The sequence below is a fragment of the Elephantulus edwardii genome, unplaced genomic scaffold (assembly GCF_000299155.1).
Source record: "Elephantulus edwardii isolate Elephantulus edwardi_28Jun2011 unplaced genomic scaffold, EleEdw1.0 scaffold00012, whole genome shotgun sequence".
In the NCBI taxonomy this organism is placed as follows: Eukaryota; Metazoa; Chordata; class Mammalia; order Macroscelidea; family Macroscelididae; genus Elephantulus; species Elephantulus edwardii.
In genome coordinates, this window is record NW_006399762.1 from 3,174,177 (window position 1) to 3,198,705 (window position 24,529).

The following is a 24,529-nucleotide window of genomic DNA, read 5'->3' on the forward strand; positions in this document are numbered from 1 at the left end:
TCTTCTTTTTTATGTTTCCTGGGTCATTCAAGATTTTGCTGATAGCATCTCCAAGTATTGCAACTTGAGGCTTGAACTAGTTTTTCACTTGTTTCAGCCTACAATAAGCTCAAGTTAGTCCCTTTTTATTCTCCAATTCTAAGTCGCTGAACATTCCATTATAGTATTTTGCTTTGTCTTCTCGAGATGCCATTTGAAATCTTCTGTTCAGCTCTTTTATATCAACATCTCTTGCCTTTATGGCTACCAATGAGAAGAATGATAATCTTAGAATACTTAATTGTGCTCATGTGAACCCTAAATTTAGAACAAGAGGGTGCTGTGCGACTAGAGCAAGGGAACACTACATGGTTTAAAAGTGTATGTGTCAGGGTTGTATCTTTTCTCCACACCTATTCAATCTGTATGCTGAGCAAATCATTTGAGAAGCTGGGCTCTAGAAAGAAAAACTGTGGCATAAGGATTGGAGGAAGACTCACCAATAATCTTTGTCATGCAGATGACATAACCTTGCTTACTGAAAGTGAGGAGGACTTGAAGCACTTACTACTTCTAGATGATCAAAGACTCAAAGTCCAATACAGGGGGCAACTTAATGTGAAGAAAACAAAAATTCTCACCACTGGTTTTCTTCCTAAGTTTTTCATTCCCAGTATAGATGATTATTTTTTTCATTGAGAGTGTCCATGTCAGGCCATTTCCTTTAACTCATGCCTACAATGTCATTCTTTCTGCATTCCATTTCATTTCTGACAAATAGCGGTTTTCATACATTCATATTTCAGATATTCCACATTGATACTATTAACGATTATTTGTAGCTGTCTCTTTCATTATTGATTTCTACCTAGGATCTATCTTTAATTATCAAGCTACCTGCATTCCTCTGTTGTGCGAAGGGGTTTCAAAGTCCTATTATTTTAGAAGTTGCTGGTCAATCCTGCTTACTAGTCTGTGTGAATCTAGTAGCTCTGCTACAAATTGCCCACCGTGGGTGATCTTTACAGCATGTGAAACCCCAGTGGCATAGCTTCCAGCATCACAGTAACCCACAAATTATATGAGTGCAGAAGACTGACAGACAAGTGCTGTACTAATAAAAGCAAATAATAAAAAATCATTTTTTTTAAAAAAGAGTGAGCAGTAAATATAGTAGTAGTATACCTTAATTTTTAATGCAGAGTCACTGTGGGTATGAGTTTTAGAAAGTTTTCTCATTATCTCAGCTCCAGTTACAGGTCCAGAACTACCAGGTGGGGGCCGATTAGCTGTTCCTTCTAATAACATTGTATGTTCACTGACTGTAGCTGAAACAATTCAAAAGAGTAAATTAAACACAGATTACCACATGTTTTCTTGAACATCAATGTCCATTATCCATGTGTTAGAATAGTCATTCTTCTTTTTCTTTTACTTCTCCACCTTCAAAACCTTTACTCAGTCTCACGTAAAGAGCAAATAACAGATTGACTCTTTCACGTGTGGTGAGAGACCAAAGACCAATCCAACTAAGTTCAAGAAAGTATAGAATTTTCAAAGAGCAACAGAAGCATCTGAAATTAATTTAACATATGGGTTGGTCCCTGTACTGTTCAGGCAATTTGTGAATTTGTAAAAATAAAAATAAAACATAGTCTATTCCTCATAAGACACCTCTTCATATAAAAACAAACAAAACTAGTTTAGGTAAAGGATTATATGCCAATGTTGTGAAAGCCCTGTTTTTTTAAAAAAGTACTTTGAAGTAAAATGTACATAACATTGACCATACTTAAGTAAAAAATAGAACAATTTCACAATATTATATACTGCCACTTCTATCTAGTTCCAAGATATTCCCATAACTCCAAAATGAAACATCTTACTTATTGGGGAATTTCTTCCCATTTTCTACTTCCACCATCCTCTGGTAACCACCAATGTAGGCTCTGTCTTTGTGAAAGTTCTAATTTTAAGATTACTGGTATGTTTAACAACTTCTTTAGATCAGATTAATCTACATTAAGTATAAAATGTCATAAAAATAGTAAAAATTAACTTTTGTCAAATTAGTGAAGTATACACAGACATTTCTGAAATGCACATATATCCAGTATCTGTTTCATGGCATAAATTGATGAAACACTATACTCTGAACATAAGCCCCAAACATTATGTAAATTCAGGAACAAACCAGCACTGAATATGAAGTTAGAGACTTCTTTAAAAGACTGTGACAGAAGATAGAAACATAAAAATATGAATATAAATTGTAAAAGTGATGTTTTTCAAGTAGAACATTCCAGTCATACAAAGATGCATAAGAGATGACAGATAAAGGAGGATTTTCCTGATTAATATGTTTTGCAAAATTAAGCTTAGAAAATAAAGCCATTATAAATATTAAAATTATTATTCATTTGGACTAATAAAAAGGCAATACTCTAACATTAAGTTATGACCTTTTCAAATTTGGTACACAAATTATCAAGAGTACTACATTACTTAATGCATAATACGATGATGAAAATATTTGCTTACTAGCAATTTATAAGTATAGGGAAAACAAAGGGTTTAATGTTTTTGAAAGAGGAATATTAGCATCGTTAAAAGACGATGAAAGTGTCTAAAGAGAAATATATAATAATTGTGATGGGTGAGGAATAAAAATCCTAATAGTGAAGCATGAAAAAAAAATACCACTATAGGCTGTGAGAAAACACTTAAAGCAAGTTTACAAAATTACCTGCATCAAATTCAAACTCTGCTCCATCAGCACTGGTATCGCTTTGCAGACCTCCCCCATTGTCTAGTCCGAGTCCATCTTCATGTTCATGGTCCACAGCTGTTTGAGGTTTCAGAGGCTGAGCTGGTCTATGTAAGCTCACTCCTTTAAAGGCTGGTGTCACCACAATAAACTTCATCCATTGCCTTGCCAGTGCAACTAAACCTTTCTTTAAAGTTACCAATGCAGGAAGTCCATCACTCTGTGACAACCAGGGATGAGAAAGGAAGAAGAAGGGGAAAAAAAAATATTAGTCACAGTAAAACTCTAAGTAAATGCCACTCAGTTGATTCCAACTCATTTAAATCCTAAATTGGATTTCGAAAGCTATAAACTGCAACAGGAGAGACTGTCCATTGTTTTTCCTCAAAGCTGCTGGTGGATTCAAACCAACAGAGATGAGTAGCCTTTGGTTTAGTAGCACAACCCACTATAAGTTATACCACCAGACCTCCTTAAATTGGTAACTGATACATAGTAATATAGGTGAAACTAAAGATAAATAACAATAAGGAATTATCTGAATAATATCACTTAAGAAAGTAAAGAGTCATAAAAGCACACAAGATACAGAGTTAACAAAAGCAAAGGCGATTACATACATAATCCTGAAATATCATCAGTAATAAATTTTAATCTGTAAGTAAATGTATAAACAGACAGGCAAGAGTAGTACATAGGGAAAGGTGAATAGGTTTATACCATGGCCAGATTCAACATTTTTATTAGTATATGCTTTAAGTATATCTATGAAAATACCTGTACCAATAAGGGACAAAGTTATTTTAAAAATTATTTTAATTATAACAAGACACCCTGTAGGAATGATTTACTGATCCTTAAACACTGGAATCATAGTTTTGGCAACAACAAGGACAAAGGCCATAACATAGTCCTGAAAGACAACTTATTCTGGTGAGGAGAAACTAGGGTCTTAAAAACGTATAAGCAGTCATCTATGTGCAACTAATAATGATGTCTTCCTGTCCAGAACAAAGAGGAGAGAAAAACCAGATATACAGAAATGTTTCATAGCCACTTGGTCTGCAGGAGAACGAGGGGTGGTCTCCTCCAATAAAGGTTTATATCCTAGGAAACACAGTGGAGGACAGCTATTAGTCAGAATCAACTCAGTGAGCTTGGTTTATAAAAACTCTGGGGTAAGTGTGGTTTGGTTTATGGAAACAATTAGTCTAAAGGGTTAATAGACAATATGAACCACAACTTGCACAATCATAAGATCAGAAAAACTAGATGATGTCCAAGTACCACCACCGACATTTCTAACAGAAATCTTAATAGGAGATCCTACATGGAGTGGAGGAGAGTGTAGAACAAAACTCAGGAACCTAAATATGTCTCGGTTTACTGGTCCGAGAGAGAATGGTGGTACTCCCAAAGCTGTGGTCCTTAGTTATCTTTAGAACCTGGAATAACTGCACTCCCATGCTCAAATTCCAGTCAAATAATATGCTTATTAAGTCAATGAGAATACCAAAGAGACACATCCTTTATAACAACCAATCATCTAGGTTTAAGAGCAGCATCTGTCCAAGAATAAAGTCCTGAAGGCAGAAGATGTACGATATAAGGATTAATAGAAATGAGAATTACATGGCAAAGTGGGAAGAGTGCTGTCATACTAGGGGTACTGTAATGACTGTTTTAAAACAAAATCTGTTTGGTTAAACAGAAAATCAATTTGCTTTGTAAATTCACTCAAATCATAATGTAAAAAAGGAAATCAGGGCAGGGTATGACCTTTATATATCTTAAAAAAGTATTTTAAAACCCGACAGCAACATGTTTGGTTGGTTTTATTTTTTTTTTCCGTTCTGTGAGTGAGTACCCCTCAACAAAGGCTTTTTAAAAGCTAGCATAACATTTCGTAACTCACCATTGTAGCATCATCAATGATGGAGTAATTTGCCTGATGCAGGTAGTGATGTAGTATATTACAGAGTAAACATGAAGGATTTTCTTGGAGAAAGCGTGCAAGTTTTGTAAGTCTATTGTATTTACTCCTTAGGGGAAAATGCATACTTTTATTCTGAAACAATAAAAAAGTAGATTTAGAATTAAATATATCAAAGACCCTACAAATCAAGTATTTCTTATAGATAAGAAGTGTTTGTCTGATGTTTTCCAACATGGATTGGAAAAATCATACTCTAATAACAAAAGTAATAATAAAACTAAAGAAACCTTTTAAAATATTATTGAAAAGCATACCTCTAATGCTTCTGTCATTATGCATCCCATCACCGCACAAATCCTCAAAGTTCCATCAGTTTCTAACTTGTTTAAGGATGATTTGAGTTGATCAACAGGAACAAGCCATGCACCAACAGCAGGGGTTGCAGTACTTAAAAGGTTCAGTTGCCTTTTAAAATGAAAAAATTATACCTCCCTATAAATTCATATATATATATATATATATATGTATCTACATAAATATCTAAAGATTTATATTTCAATCTCTTAACGGGGTAGCTACTTCATTTAAGAAAAAACACCTTTCCTTTTGACTATATGACAAATAGCTCAGAACAAACACATATGTTTGTGTGTACTATCAAGTCAACAGTAGATTTTCAGAGGATGTTAAGAGCAAGGAGAATACCCATCTTCCTCCCACAAAGTAGCTGGTAGATTCAAACCACCTGCCTTACAGTTGGAGAGTAGCTTATTATGTATATGCACTGACTTGAATGCAGTAATTCATGTATACATGAATATGTACACATAAAAGTAATTTTTAATCTCATATGCTTGTAAAGGTGATGATGTCTAAATGAAGACCAAAGAAGAACTGGTGTCTATAAACTTTGGTTTTGGTTAATACTAAATATACCATGGACTTCTCAAAGAATAAATAAAGCTGTATTGAATGAAGTAAAGCTAGAATGCTCCTCAAAAGCAAAGGTAGCAAGACTTCATTAACTAAACTTTGGAAATGTTATCAGGAGGGACCAGTTTCTAGAGAAAAGCATCATGTTAGGCAAAGAAATTCACAGAAAAAGAGGTTTTTTTAAGTGGCTACCACAACAGAAGAGCAATGGTGTCTCTCTGGAGACTAAGGTGTGTCTGATACAGGCCATGGTCTTCACAATCACTTGTTATGCATCAGAGAGTTGGACAATGACCAAGGAGGATAGAAGGAGAATTGATGCCTTTGAGCTGTGGTGCTGGAGAAGAGTATTGAGAAGAGAATACCATGGACTGCTAGAAAAACAAACAGATTTGTCCTGGAAAGGGTTAAACCGGGTGGCTCCTTGGAAGCAAGGATTCTGAGGCTCCGTCTAACATACTTTGGACATGCTGTGAGGAGAGACCGGTCCTTAGAGAGGGACATCATGCTTGGGAGGGTGGAGGGAAAGCGCAGGAGAGGAAGGCCCTCTATGAGGTGGATTGATTCAGTGACTGGGATAATTTGAATGGGAGTGTCAGAGACAGTGCGAATGGCACAGGAAAGAGCAGAGTTTAGGGCTGTTGTACATAGGGTCGCTATGAGTCGCAAGCGACTCGATGGCACATAACAACAACAACAACAACAACCACAACAGGCTCAAGCACAGCTAAGATGGTGAGGATGGCAAACGACTAGGCAGTTATTTATTTTTTGTACACAAGGCCATCATGAATTATAAGTGACTCAAGACTGACTCAAGGAATACACACACCCCCCCACATATATATTCAGAGAGAGAGAGAATTAGACATACTTCTTATTAAAAAATTAATTGTTGTCAAGCTGGAACCAACTCACAACTAATCCTCTAATGGGTTTTGGAAGCTATAAATTACACAAGCAACAAGGAATTGCAGTGGATTAGATTGCCAGAGAGATGTCACCACTGGGTTACCAGCACAACTCCCCAAAGATTATGTCACCAGAGCTCTATAAATAATGAATATAAAATGACACATATTGATATCTGGTGGCCTAATGGCAAAAAGCTTCACTGCCACCCTGAAGGTACTTGATAAACCAGCCAGAAGGTCAGCTATAGGTTGCTTCTGATTCGATGGTACACAACAGAAATACTTATATATTATATATATTTAAATTTATATTTATTATACCTACTGGTATATATATATATTACCTATATTGTTGTTGCTAGGTATTGTCGAGTCAAGTATGACTCACAGTGACCCTATGAACAAAAGATCTAAACCCTGTTTTATCCTGCAGTATCCTCTCACACTTTTTGACATACACAAGAGCCCATTATTTTATATATTATAAAGATTAAAGTGTGCCTAATTCAGGCCATGGTCTTTTCAATCACTTGCTTTGAATTTTGAGACCTGGACAATTAAGCAGGATGGCAAAACAAGAATTGATGCATTTGAGCTATGATGCTGGATAAGAGTACAACCGCTGAAAGAACAAGTATGTACTGGACAAAGTGCAGTCACAGCATTCCTTACAAGCTAGGATGGCAAAGCTTCATCTCATATACTTTCAGGATGTTGTTAGGCGGGGATATTCCTTGGCAACAGTCATCATTAGTGGGAAGGTAGAGGGTAAACAAAAGAGAGACACACCCGCACTGAGAAGGACTACACAATAACTATAGGAATGGGATCAAATATGTCACAGATGATGAGGATGCCACAAGATGGGGTAGAGTTCAAATCTGTTATTCACAGGATTGAAATGAGTCATATGCATCTTGACAGCATCTAACAACAATTATCTATATATAAAAAATTATGTCAAAGTCTACAGCACAAGTCAATTTTCATTCAACAAATCATACAATTTGTTTCACGGCATTGACTTAGTATTATGTTTTAAAAACATCTTACCTTGAAAATGCGTGTGCAGGTGATCTCACATTGGTGGGAGCTGCAAAACTAAACCAAATTTCTTTGATGGTCAACTTCATGCTACATGAATCTGGAGGTGGAGGCATTAGAGGTAAATCTTTTTTCAAATCATCAGATTCAACTCCTTCATCCTATATAACAAAGTGTCAAAAATGTATTAAAGCAGTCCATAAAACCAGCTTAAAACCTCTAACAGCATTTTAAGCAGCAAAGACTTTCCGTTAAATCAAGTTCTACAGACAACACTTTCACATAAAATAATGGGATTCTTCTGCCTTAGTCTAATCCTCTCCTGATTCTAAGATCTATGGACCTTTGAAACTTCAAAGAACATAGAATGAAAAAAATGGTTGCTTTATAAATCAGACTGCTTGTCACAAAAAAGGGTCCCAATTGATTACTTCATTCAGCTACATTTGGTCAGTGATAAATACTATTTCTATAGGAGATGAGAGAAAACACTTTGTCATTTAACTATAACTACATAACACATTTGGTCATTTAACTATAAACTACTCCATTATAACAGAATATTTCAAGCTTCTAATAAAACATAATAACAAATATTTCTATAGTCTATTTTCAGATAAAAAATGTGCTATAATAAGGAAAATATCCCATCAAGCTTATCTATTCATTATCTAAACCTTTACTGAAAAAAGACTATTTTTTTCAAATGCATAATCAGCACTCTTCAAGGAGAATGCAAGGAGGTTCAAATCCATTAGCTGCAGCAAAGGAGAAAGAAGGGCAGTATCCCACTGTAAAGATTTACAGCCTCTCAAACCCAGTGAAGGGCTATCATGAGTTCAAATCAACTTAATGGCAGGGGGGTAACAGACACATAATAATATTTAAAAGCTACCAGAAACATATTTCTGAAGCTCAGGTAAAAAGTTGGTGTTAAAATGTACGGCCTATGGGGAATACAAATGTCATTAAAATAGAGTTCTCTTATAAAATGCCGCTCAGGCCTGGTTCAAATTTTCCTGTCAAACAGCCTTCTAGGTGGTATAGCACTGGTCTGTGCATTGCTATACAGATGTAACTCGTGGTTGCTGTGATGCTGAACACTGTGACACTGATGTGCCAAATGGGATAATGGTTACTCATGGTGGACAGTGTTTGCTGCAGCTTCCTGACTAAAACAAGTCTGGAAGCAGGAGTAGCATCCACGTCTGAAATGGCTTGCCTCCGGAAACTCTATGACCAGTGCTCAGGCCTTTTATTCATAGGGTCACTATGAGTCATCTACAACTCGACAACACCTAACAACAATAAAAACAACAACACAGAAAGAGCTACATTGGCCTAGTGGACAGAAAGTTATGCTACTAAGCCCAAGGTGGGTGATTTTAATCTGTGGCCCTCAGGCCTGGTCCAAATTGTTTTCCTATCCAACATTCTTCTAGGTGGTATAGCACTGGTCTGTGCATGCTGTACAGAGGTAACTCGTGGTTGCTGTGATGCTGAACACTGTGACATTGATGTGCCAAATGTGATAATGGTTACCAATGGTGAACAATGAGATTTAAAAAAATATAGAGTAAAAGAAAGAAGAGAAGCTGGTGCCCATTAGAACCTAGCCACAGATGGCTGGGGATGAGTTGACCAGAACCTAACCAAATGAATAGAAGATGGCCCATTCTGTGAGCTAGGGTCAATTGAAGCAACCTAATGATTTGCTCTAGCCTAGACTTTGCTTGTGGATGCAGATGCTCAAAGTTTTCAAGTTGAACAGAAGATCCTTCAGCAAAAGGATATGCTTTCTCCTTCAGTACTGATTTGATATTGTTGTTGATAGGTGCCATCGAGTCAAGCACCACTCACAGTGACTTTATAAGCAGCCAACCTGAACCCTGCCCTATGCTGTGGCATCTTAATCACCTGAGACACTTTAGAACCAATCGCTGAAGTGACAATGTCAATCCATCTCATTGGGGGTCTTCCTTTCCTTCATTGACCTTCCATCTTTCTGAGCATGATGTCCTTTTCCAAAGAATAGCAGCCTCACCTAGCTACAAGTCCAAAGTATGAAAAACTAAGCTTAGCCATCTTTGCCTCCAAGGAACACTCTGGCTGCACTTTTCCCAAGACATATCTGTTTCTTATTTTGACAGTCCATGGGATATTCAGTACTCTTCTGTAGCACCATAACTTCAAGGCATCAATTCTTCTTCTGTCATCCATATTTATCGTTCACCTCTCTGATGTACAGCAGGTGACTGAGATGACTACGGCCTAAATCAGGCGCACCTTAGTCTGACATAATTGCTCAACATTTTCGAGAGATCCCTGACAGTGAACTTGCCCAATGCAATACAGCTCCTGAATTCTTGACTGCTGGTACCAAGGGTGCTGATCATATCCAAGGAAGATTTTAAGTCATTGGCAGCTTCAATCTTTTCTCCACCTATCATCATAATGTTGACTGTTGGCCCTGTAGTGAGGAATTCTGTTTTCTTGATGTTCATTTGTAATACATACCAAAGGCTGCAGTCCTTAATCTTATGCAGCAAGTGTTACATATCCTCCTCACTTTCACAGCAAGTAAAGTTGTGTCATTTGCATAATGCAAGTTGCTGATGAGTCTTCCTCCAATCCTGATGCCACATTGTTTTTCATATAGTCTGGCATCGTGAATTATTTGGTCAGCATGCAGACTGAATAGGTACAGAGAAAGGATACAACCCTGATGCACATCCTTCCTGATTGTAAACCATGCAATGTTACCTTGCGATGGCTATCTAAAAGGGGGATGGATATAAAGGCATGAGACATGAAGTAGCTGACTGACATGCTTTCATTAAAGTAGTTATTAGGAAAATGACTATAAGGGTGAAAAGATCCCCACAATATGCATGAATGAAATAAGAGGTAAATGAAATATTTTATAAAATGCAATGCACATGCATAATAAAAATAGTAATTTTTTAAAAAAGGAAAATATATACTAAAAAGAGTTTAAGAAAGAAACAGGACTGCACAAGAAAATAGATTAAGAAAAGCCAGGGAAACCAAAGAAAACAGAAGTGAATTAGAGGAACACTTTCAGGAATGTATCAGTAGCAGAGTGATACAAAAGAGCTGGGCTCTTATTAGCTTTTTTATGTTTACATTTATTTTTAAATTCAAATACTAATCCCTTACCCCCAAACAGTATTGATGCCACATTAATCTTCATAAAGTCCAACTACAAGAATTATTCGCTCAGCATACAAATTGAATGGGTATGGGAAGAGGATACAATCCTGACGTATGCCTTGCTTAATTTTAAACCACATAGTGTTCCCTTGCTCTGTTTGCACAACAGTCTTTTGATCTAGGTAGGTTTTGCATAAACACAAGTGTTCTGGGATTCTCAATCTTCTCAATGTTAGCCATAACTAGTTATGATCCACATATTAAATGCCTTTTCATAGTCAATAAATCATAAATAGACATTCTTCTGGTATTCTTTACTTTCAGCCAGGATCCATCTGACATCCACAATGATGTCCATAGTGCCATGGCCTCTTCTAAATCCTGCCTGAGCTTTTGACCGTTCCCTATCTACGTACTATTCTAGTCCTTTTTGAACGATCTTTCAGAAAAAAACCTTTGAGGAAGAAGGTAATTTGAGCAAGGTCAGTAAACAGTTGCTGTTGTTTATAATTGAGTCGGAGCTGACCCATTGCTGACCCTCCATGGGTTTACAGAGGAAGCTAATGGCACAAGCCGAGATCGCTCATCTTCCTCCCATAGATTCAAACTGCATGCCTTCGAGATTGCAGTGCAGTTTCTTACCACTGCAACACCAGAGCTCCCTGAATTTAGTGGTATTCATTATGGAAAACCACAGTAATAAAAATAAATGAGTTGCATTTAAAGTATTGGTCAGGATTGAAGGGGTGACTATCACAGCAGGCTGGAGCATAACAGGGATCCTGATGATTGTGCAGGATAGGGCAAGGTTCAGATCTTTTGTTCCCAGGGTTGCTAGGAGTCCTAGTAAACTTGACAGCATCTAACAACAACATTGTTTGGAAAACTAAAAAAAGTATAAGAAAGTATTTAGAGTTAACAAAATTATACCATCATAAAATCTGTTATTTATAAACTTAATTTTTCTAAAATCCTTCAAAAACAAAGCACACTTTTCGTTGTTGTTGTTGTTTGGTGATGTCAAATGCCTCAATATATAAAAGATGGGAATCTTGCCAGATCCTGCAGCATCCTCGCCCTCTGTTATGCTTAAGTCTAGTGCTGTAGTCATTGATGAGGGTTTTTCTCTCCTTGTTGCCTTTCTACTTTCATCAGGCTTATTAACCCAACAATTATTTGGTAGGAGCTTTGGTAAGGAATTGTGCTGTGTACCCAAAGGCATGTGGTTTGAATTTACCAGCTGCTTTGCAAGAGAAAGATGGGTACAACCTCATCAGCATTTGTTGTTTGCTGTTCTGTTGAATTTTACTGTTCTTATTGGGGTGAGATGAAATCTCATAGTTGTTTTGCTTTGTATCTCTCTCAGAACTAGGGATTTTGAACATATATCTTCATGTGTTAGTTCACCCTCTGAATGTCGTATTTGGTGAAGTGTCTGTTCATATCCTGTGTCCATTTTGCCATTGGGTTATTTATCGTATTGTGGTGCTTGAGTATTCTATAAATTCTAAATATAAGTCCCTTATCACACATGTTATTACCAAATACACTTTCCCTGTCTGTGGCTTTCCTTTTTTACCCTGTTGGAAAAGTTTTTGGATATGCACAGGGATTTGATTCTTCAAAGGTTACATTCATCTATTTTATCCTCTCCTGGTGGTAGGTTTTTCAGGATCACCATTGAAGGAAGTGTAAGATGGTGCAACCACTATTGAAGGCAGTATGGTGCTTTCTCAAAAAGTTGCAAATAGAAATATCATTTGGCCCAGCAATTCCACTACTGGGAATAGACTCTAAAGAAACTAGAACTGCCACCCAAGCAGATATATGCACACCCATGTTTACTGCAGCTTTGTTCACAATAGCAAAGAGATGGAAACAATCCAAGGGCCTATCAATAAACAAATGGACAGAGAGGCTGTGTTACATTCACACAGCACTGAAAAACAAGGAACTCATGAAATACTATACAAAATGGGTGATCTTGGAGGACATTATGCTGAGTGAAATATCTCAATCACAAAAGGACAAATACTACATAATGCCACTGTTATAAAACAGGACAAACATTGGGGTTGGGGGGAACTAAAAAAAAGAGGTGATAAATAATGTATACTGCACTGAAACAGATGAGGGAAAGACTTGCTTAAAAGGAATATATGATTAGGTATTATTTGCATGACAACAGTGCAAAATAAATGCTGCATAGTAAAGTGGACTAGGGTGGGGGTGGGGGATTGTACAACAATGAAGATTTTTTTTTTTTCAAAGAGAAAAGAGAACTGGGTGGAGGACAGAGAGGAAACTGCAACAATGAATGAATGGAAATCCAAGTTCTCTATAAACTTTCATTAAAATCTCAATTAAAAAAATAAGAATAGTTGGGTAGAAGCAGAGAGGTGAGGATGGGGGTGGCGGCTGTTAATCATAGGGTCATACAATTTGATGGGTGGAGGCGGGGTGAAGGAACTGGGAAAGATCCAGTGTGGAAAAACAATGTATACAAACTTTGTAAATAAACCAGCATAAAATTTAAGAAATAATTTTACAAAAATGAGCTATCTCCTCCCATGCAATTTAGAGCCTCTAAAATCCACTGGAGGTTTAGCTGAGTTGGTTCTAACTCAAATGCATGCAGTAATAAGAATATAAGCAAGGTATTATGCTATATATCATGACAAATATATTTCACAGCTGCATTTCAGAAAATCATACTGCACTTCAGAAATGCATATTCTATTTGTAAGTAGCATATTCTTCAAAACACTTTGAGAAACATTCAGAAACCAAATCAACTGTTGTCAGGTTCATTCTGACTCAAAGTAACCCTCTATCAAGTTTGAGAGACTATAAATCATTATAAGAAGAGATCACCTTATCTTTCTCCCTCAGAGCCCCTAGTAGATTTGAGCTGCTGACACTTCAATTAGAAGCCCAATTCATAATATATATCACTGGGGCTGCTTTAATAAGCTATAAATTAAAAATAAAAACAAAAAAAATACTAGGAAAATTCATTCTGAAATTCTGAATTAAGTATATAGTTCTCTTGATAAGTTTTCAAAATATTATTATTATTAGCCTCTCTCCTCCTCTTTCAAGGATAGGGGCCTGTCACTATCTTTACTATTTTACCCTCAAAAAAAAATATTAGAAATTCACCAACTTGTTCATCGGAAACAGAATTTCCATTTAAGTCTGAAGAAGGACTTATTCGGTCACAAGGAAGATTATCCTCAGAAACATCTGTATTATAGCCACTGCCAGTTGGTGAATCAGAAGAATTATTTGATGTCAGCACTCCACCTCTTTCTGTGACATTGGCTTTACCCATAATTCCAAAAGTATTATATAAAACAGCACCAGATTGTCTTCCTCCTAGAAAAGTGAAAAGAAAAAAAATTTTTTAAAGTACATTATAATAAATGTTCAATACTATACCCCACAATATCTGCATAAAATTTCATAAAGGTATACTTTCTTCTCATGAAGATTACCTTTATAAACATAGTACATGTTTACATAATTATGTATGGAACTATAGGGATTTAAGTACCATTTATATATCTAAATCTGAAGTTCTTACAATAATTTAACGTTAATATTTTAAAATATACTCAGTAACTTAAAAGAAAAGCAAATATAAGTGTAATCCAGTCTTTCTTTGAATAAAGGACTTAATAATATTTTCATTCTATACAGCAAAACTCTACCAATAAAAGATATTGTTTCCAAAAGCAAAAGACTCCAAAAAGCTAAGCAGCTCTGTTTCTTTCTATCAAATATATTCTCTCTCTCTCTCTCTCTCTCCCCCCTCTCTTTCTCTTTGTGTGTGTGTATGTTATATTTCAGGAAATTTTTTAAAGACGCAAATGTTTTGTTTAGACAAGGTGATTAAAATGACTGAGTGTTCTGATTAGTTTTCAAGTAGGGTGAGGGTAACCACCCTTGGTAAATAATACTTTTCTACTTGATATTATGATTCAGGTAACTGAAAGTCACAATAAGAGAAAGAGCAGAAACAGTTCTCATTCAAAATATATTCCAGCAATATGGCAACAGTGTGTGTTTCAAAGAAGTTGATTTTAGAAAAAAAAAGGCTTACCTTTTATGGTTAGATTTTCAAGTCCACATTCAAACATTATCCAACCCCATTTTTCTTGGCTGGGACCTATTCGAGTTATATCTGGAACTGCTTGGTGATCAGTTTCATCCACAAAGGTAAACTCATCCAACTCCTCAAGAGTAAACAAAACTTTGGACTTCTCAAAAGGAATAGCAGTGATAGCACAGGTACCAATGTCTATTAATAAAAACCAACAAAATGACGATTTTAAAGATACAGTGGAAAGCTTGTATCCAGCCACCAGTTTCCCTTCCTATATGTAACAAATAACTGCTCAATCCACTACTATTCTCACTGTTTTCAAAAGGACACAAGCAACTCATACTTGACTGTCCAGCAGGTCTGCTGAGTTTATAAACTGTATGGAAGGAGATTATTCATATTTCTCCCAGACTCACTGGTAAATGTGAATCACCAGAGAGGCACCATTTTTAGATTAATCAAACTATGCCAACTGCTGATACTGTGCATTTTTTCCCTGAAAGAGTAATTCTAAAATCTATAGTTAAAAACGTTTCTGGATAATTTAACTTCATAATGAATGACTTTTAAAATTGTTGTCATTATGTGAGAAAATGTTAGTTATTAACAAATATTAGATCAAATCATTCACAGCATTACTGAAAGACTGTTGCATGCCAGCATATTCTATGGCATATTATAGGCTTCATTATAAGAACTGCCACGATTCCACTCTTTATACATGCAGTATGGAAAGTAACATCCTTAGTTGCATAAGATGTTTTATTTACTCTTTCATGTCTTTATCTAACTGTAGCTAATGAGTATAGAAAAGCAAAAGAAGATGATAAAAAGATCACTTGTCATTCTATTACCCAGAGATATCTAGAATTTACATTTGAAATAAATTTTCTTTCTAGTACTTCAAGAGATCCTTTGTAAATTGAGCTTTGGTTCTTTCTCACTTTTCATGCAACCATGATGATGTTCCTAGATCATTAAAAACATCAAGAATATTAATATAACTGATATGTTGTACTATATTATATAAGATACTAGACTTTAAATGTATTATGACAAAGTCTTCCCTAATCAAAGAGTAAAGATTCATCTATATTTTCCTATTATTTTATCATTATTTAATCTCTTTATATGAGCTTATTCTGATGTATGGTATAAGATGAAGGCTTAACTTAATTTTAAAATTTTTCAGCAGGTAATAACACACACGTCAAACACACAAATGGTAAAATCAGGATGGTGCAAAAGTCACAGCCATTGCACAGAATTAGAATTAAAATAGGATTCATAGAATCCCCAAATCGCAAAATATAGACAGCGAATATCCATTAAATCATCAATTAATTTGAGAAAATTATTGAATACTTGTTATGCAGCAAGCACTGAAAACAGAAGAGGACAAGCAGTGGTCACTACACCCTTGGTTTCTTGTCCCACATAGAGGTTCTAGAAGAGCAAGCACCTTAAAATTACTGACAAACTCAATTTTTTTTTCTAAATTGTGTCTCAGACAATCTAAATTTGATTATTTAAAATCAGTGAATACGTTGCCAGGAGGGACAGTCCTTGTGGAACATTATGCTTGGAAGGGTGGAGGGACAGCACAAGAAAGGAAGACCCTGAATGAGTTTCACTGACTAGTTACTGGGGTAATAGGGGTTAGCTGTGTTAGAGGCAGTGAAATTGGCTCAAGATAGACGACTGGGTTCAGAGCTGTATACATCAGATCATTATGAGTTACAAGCAACCTGACAACACATAACAACAACAAAAAGAGAGAGTTAAAATTATGATAATGATGTGCTACCATGCTAGGACTGTTTGCTTCTTTTTATTTTATTTATTGCACAAACCCTAGACAATTATTGTGTTAAGTATTAGGGATATATCAAATCAATAAAATAGTCCCACCATAAAAAAAAATCAGTGAATAACTGAAATAGTGAAGGGAGATTCAGTATCTTTTGTTCACCTCTCTAGAGACTTTTAAGAGGAATGGCTATCTATCACTTTTATTACAGCATCGATATTTTATAGACTTGACTATCTTGTTTTATATAATATTGTAATTAATTCTTTTAAAGAATGTTTTATGAACAACAACATAAAATAATGAGAAAGACTGTCAAGATTAGGCTTTGATAATAAGTGAGCAGATACCAATTAAAAAAATTAACAGAAGAAATTCCTTTTGACGGTCATAGCACTCACTTTCTTGTCAAAATTTACCTTCTATTTTGTATAGAATATGAGTTGGTGGTGGTGGTAGAAGCTCCTAAGTCAACTACAAGTCTGAGTTACCCAATGAACAGCAGATGTGAACCCTGTTCTATCCTGCACTGTTGCCATGGTCTCTAGTTCAAGACCATTGTAGTCACTGTGCCAATCCATCTCATTGAGAATAGATATGAACAATAAGTAAGTAAATGTATGTGTTCTCTCTCTCTCTCTCTCTCTTCCTCAATAAACATTCAAAGGAAAAACTAAAATCTAATCTTTCTTTAAAAAAATCTTCCTGAATCTTTATGCTGAAGAAAAACATATTTTTTTGTGGAATCATTACCTGTTGTATCAAGACCCCTAAGTTGCCCGTGAACTCGGTGAATATTTAACTTGGCTGCTACTTCTTTTCCTTTTTCTGCTCCAGCATTTGATCTGAGAGAGCCAGAGGACTGAGGCTGCATCTTCGTGGCATGGACATATCTCTCAAAGTTTGATGTTCTACCAGGTTCCGCATTGTTTGAAGTCTCTTCGACTATACCTCTTTATGAAGAAGAAAAAGTATGAAAGTTACTGTCTAAATAATATCATTTAGTAAACACACACATACATATATGTGAGTTTACTTTCTCAAATGCAACTGCACTATTTAAAATAAACAAATACCAATAACAATTTTTTCAATGTTAACAATGAAAATAGTAAGAACTTCTGACAACCAACTTTGCACATCTATAAAGTAAGATTTGAAATTATAATACCAGTATTAAGTATTAACATTAGAATTTCAAGATGTATTAAGATAACTCTCAAGGCTTACTTTCTTTTTTTTGCATCCAGCAAGATAAACATGACCCAAAAAGTTAAAATAAAACTCTTTCTTACCTGTTCATACGAACTTGGGTAGCAATTCTGTCAAAACACAATGCTACTAGGGAAACATGAGTCACACTTCGACCAGGAGCTGTGGTTGGAGACTCTTCCACTGAGGCTTGTAACAAACATAAATTTACCTAACACACAAAATGTCACAAACATCAGAGATGAAACAAAATGTAAACAATGGTAAAGTATCAGAGTCGAAATGTGAAAAGACATCTTTTCCACACAAAAATGATTTAAAAATTACTATTATAAATGTTTATGTCTGAAATTAATGAATAGAAAGTTTATATATAAATATGGATTCTAATAAAATATGAATTATTATTGTTCATGGATGAATATGGAATAAAACATCCAAATCCTAATGCTGTTTAATTGATTCTGATTCATGGTGATGATCCTTCATAGGATTTCCAGGGCTATAAATTTTTACAAGTGGAGAGTGGTCCTCTTCCTCCCATAGTAAGGTTGGTGGACTCAAACCAGTGACCTTTTAGTTAATAGTCCAACAGATAATGTCCTATATCACTTGTTGTTAGGTACTGTCAAGTTGAAGACAACTCATAACGACGCTATGAACAACAGATCTGAACCATGTCCTATCCTGTGTCATTCTTATCTTTTCTGACACACTCGAGTCCACTGCAGTAGTCACTGTGTCTGTCAATTCAGCACTGAAGGTCTTCCCCTCTTCTGCCAACTCTTTACCTTTCCAAGCATAATATACCTCTCCAAAGAACAGTTTCTCCTAATACCATGCCTAAAGTATGTGAGACAAAGCTTTGTCTTCTTTGCCTAATGGGATATTCAGTACACTTCTTCAACACCACAGCTCAAAAGCATCAATTCTTCTATCACTCTTATTCACTGTCCAGCTCTCAGATGCTCAGCAAGTGACTGAAAAAACTATGGTCTGAATCAGGTGCATCTTAGTCTTCAAACTGACAACATTACATCTCAAAAATGTAGATAGGTTCCTGACTGTAAACTTTCCCAGTGTAATACGACTCCTCATCTCCTGGCTGCTGCTCGTTCCATGTGTACTGATTGTGAATCCAAATAAGATGAAGTCACGGACAATTTCAATCTTTTCCACATCTATCATGATGTTCAACATCAAGGAAACAAAGATTCTCACCACTGGGACAACTGGCAGCACCATGATAGATGGAGAGGAGACTGAAGTGTCAAGAGTTACAGCTTGCTAGGCTCCACAGACAACACTTTTGACACCAGCAATCAGGAAATCCAAAGACAAATTGCACTGGGAAAATTTCCTGTCAGGGACCTCTCCAAAGTACTGAGAAGCAATGATGTCAGTCTATAGACTAAGGTGTGCCTGACCCTGGCCATGATCTTCACAATTATTTCCTATGCATCAGAGAGCTGGACAAGGATTAAGGATGATAGAAAAAGAATCGATGCCTTTAAATTGTGATGCTGGAAATGGAATATCAAGAAAACAAACAGGTCTGTCTTAGAGAGGGTGAAACCAAGTTTCTCCTTGGAGGCTAGGACTTTGAAACTCCACCTCACATACTTTGGGCACATGGCCAGGAAGGACTAGTCCTGGGAGAAGTATATCATGCTTGGAAGGGTGGGGGGAAGGAGGCGCAGGAGAGGAACACCTCAGATGAGATGAATTTACACAGTAATTGGAGCAATGCAGGTAGGTGTAGCAGAGTCAGTGAGACTGGCTCAGGATAGGTCAGGCTTCAGAGCTGTTGTACACAAGTGTCACTATGAGTCGCAGGTGACTCAATGGCACATAACAATAAAAACATCATGATGTTGCCTATTGGTCCAGTGGTGAGAATTTTTTTCTCTCTTGATGTCACTAGGCTCCCTATAAATACAGATCATTATAAAATAAGAATAATTATAATTATTTTATAAAGATAGACTCTTAAAATCATAATTAAGATTCTCATAGGGTGGCTATGAAGCATTTTGCTCAGTATTACCAAACGTTCTGCTTAAGTAGTTGAGTTGATAACATCAGATAATCCAGAAAATGCAAAACAAAAAATTTAATATTGTAAAATATTCCACCATCAATCAGTTTAGAAAATAGAGGCTGAAATTAAAAAAAAAATTTCCTTGAAGACAACGTTTTTAAAAATTAAATTGTATAGATAAAAAGAGGACACAAATATGAATAGAAAGAGAAATGGAAATCAATTACAATAAGAAGTAGTAAAAATGTAATTATATTGTGGATATTAAAATTAATATTATAGAATAGAATGTGCATGAATAGCTGGATGAAAAACAAATTTGCTTTATAAACATTCACTCAAATGACAATTGGAATTAAAAAAAATCCCTTGTTACCTTTGGTATGCTAACATTTGCCTGCAGACCTTTAATGGTCACGTTATCTTGTTTCATTATTAGGTTTGTCTGTGCTTGTCCTTGGTTAGTTGTTCCGATAGTAGGGTTTTCTGTTTTTGTTCCTCTAACATCTTGTTTGGAAGATAGCTAAAAAAATTCAAAGCGGAATTAATATTTAAGAAAGTCTGCATCTTTTCCACATCATCTGCATCAACAATTCTCTTATTCGCCATATCCTTCAATGCCCATCTACGTGCCAGTTGCCATCTGATTACAACTTTCAATCTTCTAGTTCCTGACACATTCTATACTAACATCACCCTTCAATCCTAGAATTCAAACCAGACCTTAAAAAAGCTACTAAATACTCTTGGGGTTTTGAGGCTAAGAAAATGTGTCACATAATAAAGTGAAACCAGCCTAAAAAACAAATAGGGGAAAAAAATGGCAATAATTTCATACATTTTTGTCCACATTTAAGGCAGATAGGGTTTCTGATAAAAGGCTTCTTGTTAGCTAGCACATTTTAAAGTATTTCTTTTTATTTGTACTTTCTTGCCCTAACTATCTCACATATGATGTCATTTATGACAAAATGATATGAATAAAAATAAACAGCCTAGTAATCAACAGGGATCTCTGGTGGCCCAGGGAAAAGATAAGCCCCAATGCCAAAGACATGCTGCTCAAATCCAGCAGCTGCTCTGTGAGAAACAGATGAGTGATCTCTCCCCATGCGATATACTGCCTCTGAAAACTCACTGCAGGGTCACCTATAAGTTGGTTCTGACTCAAGAGCACACAACAACACTACTCCAAAGGGAGCTCTGGTGGCCTACTCGTGAGGAGCTGTGCTACCAAGGTAAAGGCATGCGGTTTGAATCCACCAGCTGTTCCGTAGCAGGAAGATGGGTAATCTCCTCCCATATGGCTTCTGAAAATTGGCTGGAGGATCAGCTGTGAGATGGTTGGGACTCAATAGTACATTACAACAGTTATCAATGAGTGTAAATTACTGAATGAGAAACCAACTTTCTCTGGAGCGTCCAATCAGATCACAAAAAAAAGTTATCAAAATGGCGGGGGTGTTACTTGTCACCACTCTTCCCTTTGGCTAAAAGATAGTTCAAATATAAGTTACCAGCACACAGCTGATAAGTGGCTTCGTGAGTGAAAGCACACCATAAGTAGACTTTCACACCAGCAGATACTGAATTAAATTTATTTAGGTGACAAAGAAATAACCTCTAAAAGAGAAAGTAAAAATAAGTTGCCTTGCTTTCTCAGAAAACGAAAGCATCAGCCATTTACTCTATCTTCTTTTGAATATTTATCTCCTTAGGTTCAAAGTTCCTTAGGACAGGCCTAGAGTTAAATTACTTTCAAAAAAAGACATAAAAATTACATTTTCATAAATATTTTTACTACTATTTAATTCACAGTTCAGTTATATAAGGTATCTTGTAAGGAGTCAGTGGCAAATATAGACTAGAGCATGTTCGTGTATTTCAACTGAATATAGTAACAAACATTTGAATAATTTTTGTCTTTTTAAGACTGAATATGCTGTACACGCGAAGAATACATAAATTGCCATGCCTGTTAAAGAGTAAGTTCTTACATTTTCTGAAAAGGTGGTCTTGCTATTTTGGACAGCTTCCCTGAGGACTTTTGCATGAAGATCATCAACAATTGCAGCTGGATGTCGGGTACTAGCACAATGAACCATTGCTTCAATATATCTGAGGGAAAGGGGGAAAAAACACATAAAAATGGTTAAGTATGACTTTAAAGATGTGTTTACTGAAATATATCAGTAAAACATACTATAATTTGGACTATAATATAGAAAGGAGACCACTTAAAACAGGTATTAAAAATCATAAAAATGAATAATTTGAGATTTTTTTGGTTTTTTTGCAAGCACAGTTTTTAATGATAGATTGATTCAGAATTTAATATTTTAAGAAATCTTTTGGTAATTAATTTTTTAATTGTGATTTTAATTAAAGTTTACAGAAAAGACAGAGTTTCATTCATTCATTACTGCACATTTATCTCCCTACCCTACCCTACATTTTTTTTAGGGAAAAAAAAATTCATTCATTGTTGCAGTATTTCAAAAATCAAATTTTCCAGAATGGACAAGTCTTTTTCTTTTATGTTAAAAATTATTTCCAGTAATTGTGTCATTGTGTTTTATTTGCTGACATCTTATATGGTAAGATACAGAATATTACCAATATACATTATCACTGAACATTATGTAATTTTGTAGTAAAAGCAATTGTATAATAACTGGTTTTTATTTAATTCCTTCTCTTTTGACTCCTTTAGCACTACTGCTCATAATACAAGTTTACACTCCATTATCTCCATATTAGCTTTATTCATGTCAGGTTTGTTTACTAATTATAAGTCCATTACAGAATATTACTGCCCTTTATCTCTTCATTATTAATATTAAGAACAGGAAATGAAAGAATTCATTTCTGGGTATTTGACTGTTTTAGATTAATCAGTCCAAAAGTAAAACATAGAAAGCATAAATTTATGTAACTTCTACACTCAAAAAGTTAATACTCAACTTAAACATAGATCTTTTAAAACATATTTGCTTTTTTTATATTTATTAATATCATTTTACAAAGCACCAGTCATACTTTGAGACAAGTTTAATACCTGTCTAAAGCTTCAGCCACCAAGGGAGTCAAAACAATATCCACAGTTCCTTTTACTTCAACTATGGCTGTTGTCCTGGTCTGGGAGACTGGTTGATCCAGGGTCCATTCTTCTGTTAATGTTTCATCATCTGTAGTATCAACTGCTTTCTTTTCCAGAGGAGTATATGGTGTACTATATAATTTCAAGAAGAGTACATACAAAAAAAGACCATTAGTGGGTGGGGGATGGAGCAGAGGGGGTAAAAAAGTACATGAATGAAACACACACACACAAAAAGACCATGTAAAATATGGGACTTCCTTAAAACGGTTGACCACTCAAACTTGTTTGTTTAAATTTTAAACAACTTTAAAGTCTTATGGATTTGGATAGCTATGTTCTGTTCCAAATACCTTCAATGACAGACTAGGTACTAAGGTACTAATATGTAAACTGTTCAAAGATGATTTATGAACAGCATAATTAAAAAAAAACTGTTTAATATATTTACTTGCTAAAGTTTTTCCAAAATATAAAAAAGTCAGTCCTGATTTGTTGTTAGATATCAACTTGGATATGCAATTGCAACTGACTGCTTGTGGGGAACTCTGGTGGCCAAATGGGAGGGAGTTACACTGTGAACCCAAAAGGCATGAAGTTTGAATCCACCAGCTGCTCTGAGGGAGACGAATGGGCACTCTCCTCCGACTCAATTTACTGCCTCTGAAAACCTGGTCTACGGTTAGCTATGACTCGGTTCTGACTTAACAGCACAAAGCAACAATACTACTAGAAATGTAGTCAGTTATAAGACAAAGAGTTAAATAGGTCTGCGTAATTTAGTAATAAAATGATTGGCATTTCATAAAATGTATTCTACAGATTTAACAATCAATAAAAAGCTACTTTACACTTTAAAAGTAGATAGATATAGATAGATAGATGATAGATAGATAGATAGATAGATAGATTGATTGATTGATTGATTGATTGATTTTAGGGAGCTCTGGTGGCCTAGTGGCAAGAAGCTGCACCACAATCCCAAATAAACACCAGATGCTCCACTGGATAAAATGGGGTAATCGCCTCCTGTGCCAGTAGGATCCAATTGGACGGTACACAACAATAAAAATAAAAATTAAAAAAAGTATACATATATATATATGTAATTTTTTTACTCACTTTGATGTTGATCCTGAAAGTTGCATTCCCCTGTCCAGCAAAGAATTAGCTGTAAGCCCCTGCTTGATAACCTAGAATATAAAGCATTATTACAGCACAGATTTTAATACATTCCCTCTAAATTTACATTATCTAAGAGATGTTTCAAATCCACCAGCTGCTCTGCAGGAGAAGGATGTGCAATCTCCAGTGTGATTTACTGCCTCTGAAAATCTGCTGGAGGGTCAGCTATGGATTGATTCCTCAACAACAGTGGTCATTTTTTAGGTTCTCTCCCTCTCCTGTTTTGAGAGCTCTAGTGGCCCAGTGGTAAGAAATTGCACTGCAATACCAAAGGCACACGGTTCAAATCCACCAGCTACTCTGCAGGAGAAAGATGGACAATCTCT

At 35.6% G+C, this 24,529-nt stretch overlaps 1 protein-coding gene across 1 annotated transcript in view; it reads right to left on the minus strand.

Annotated features, from left to right (window-relative positions):
• KIAA1109 (KIAA1109 ortholog) overlaps nt 1–24,529 on the minus strand; it is a 249,312-nt gene that overhangs the window by 123,224 nt on the left and 101,559 nt on the right. The window contains exons 28-40 of the mRNA XM_006881048.1: nt 24,141–24,211; nt 22,977–23,150; nt 21,916–22,036; nt 20,295–20,441; nt 17,961–18,088; nt 17,419–17,618; nt 14,853–15,050; nt 13,914–14,125; nt 7,583–7,734; nt 4,997–5,147; nt 4,662–4,814; nt 2,726–2,966; nt 1,165–1,307 (exon numbers count right to left, since the gene is read on the minus strand). Of these exons, the coding sequence (XP_006881110.1) occupies nt 1,165–1,307; nt 2,726–2,966; nt 4,662–4,814; nt 4,997–5,147; nt 7,583–7,734; nt 13,914–14,125; nt 14,853–15,050; nt 17,419–17,618; nt 17,961–18,088; nt 20,295–20,441; nt 21,916–22,036; nt 22,977–23,150; nt 24,141–24,211 (2,091 nt within the window). The remainder of the gene's footprint in view (nt 1–1,164; nt 1,308–2,725; nt 2,967–4,661; nt 4,815–4,996; nt 5,148–7,582; nt 7,735–13,913; nt 14,126–14,852; nt 15,051–17,418; nt 17,619–17,960; nt 18,089–20,294; nt 20,442–21,915; nt 22,037–22,976; nt 23,151–24,140; nt 24,212–24,529) is intronic.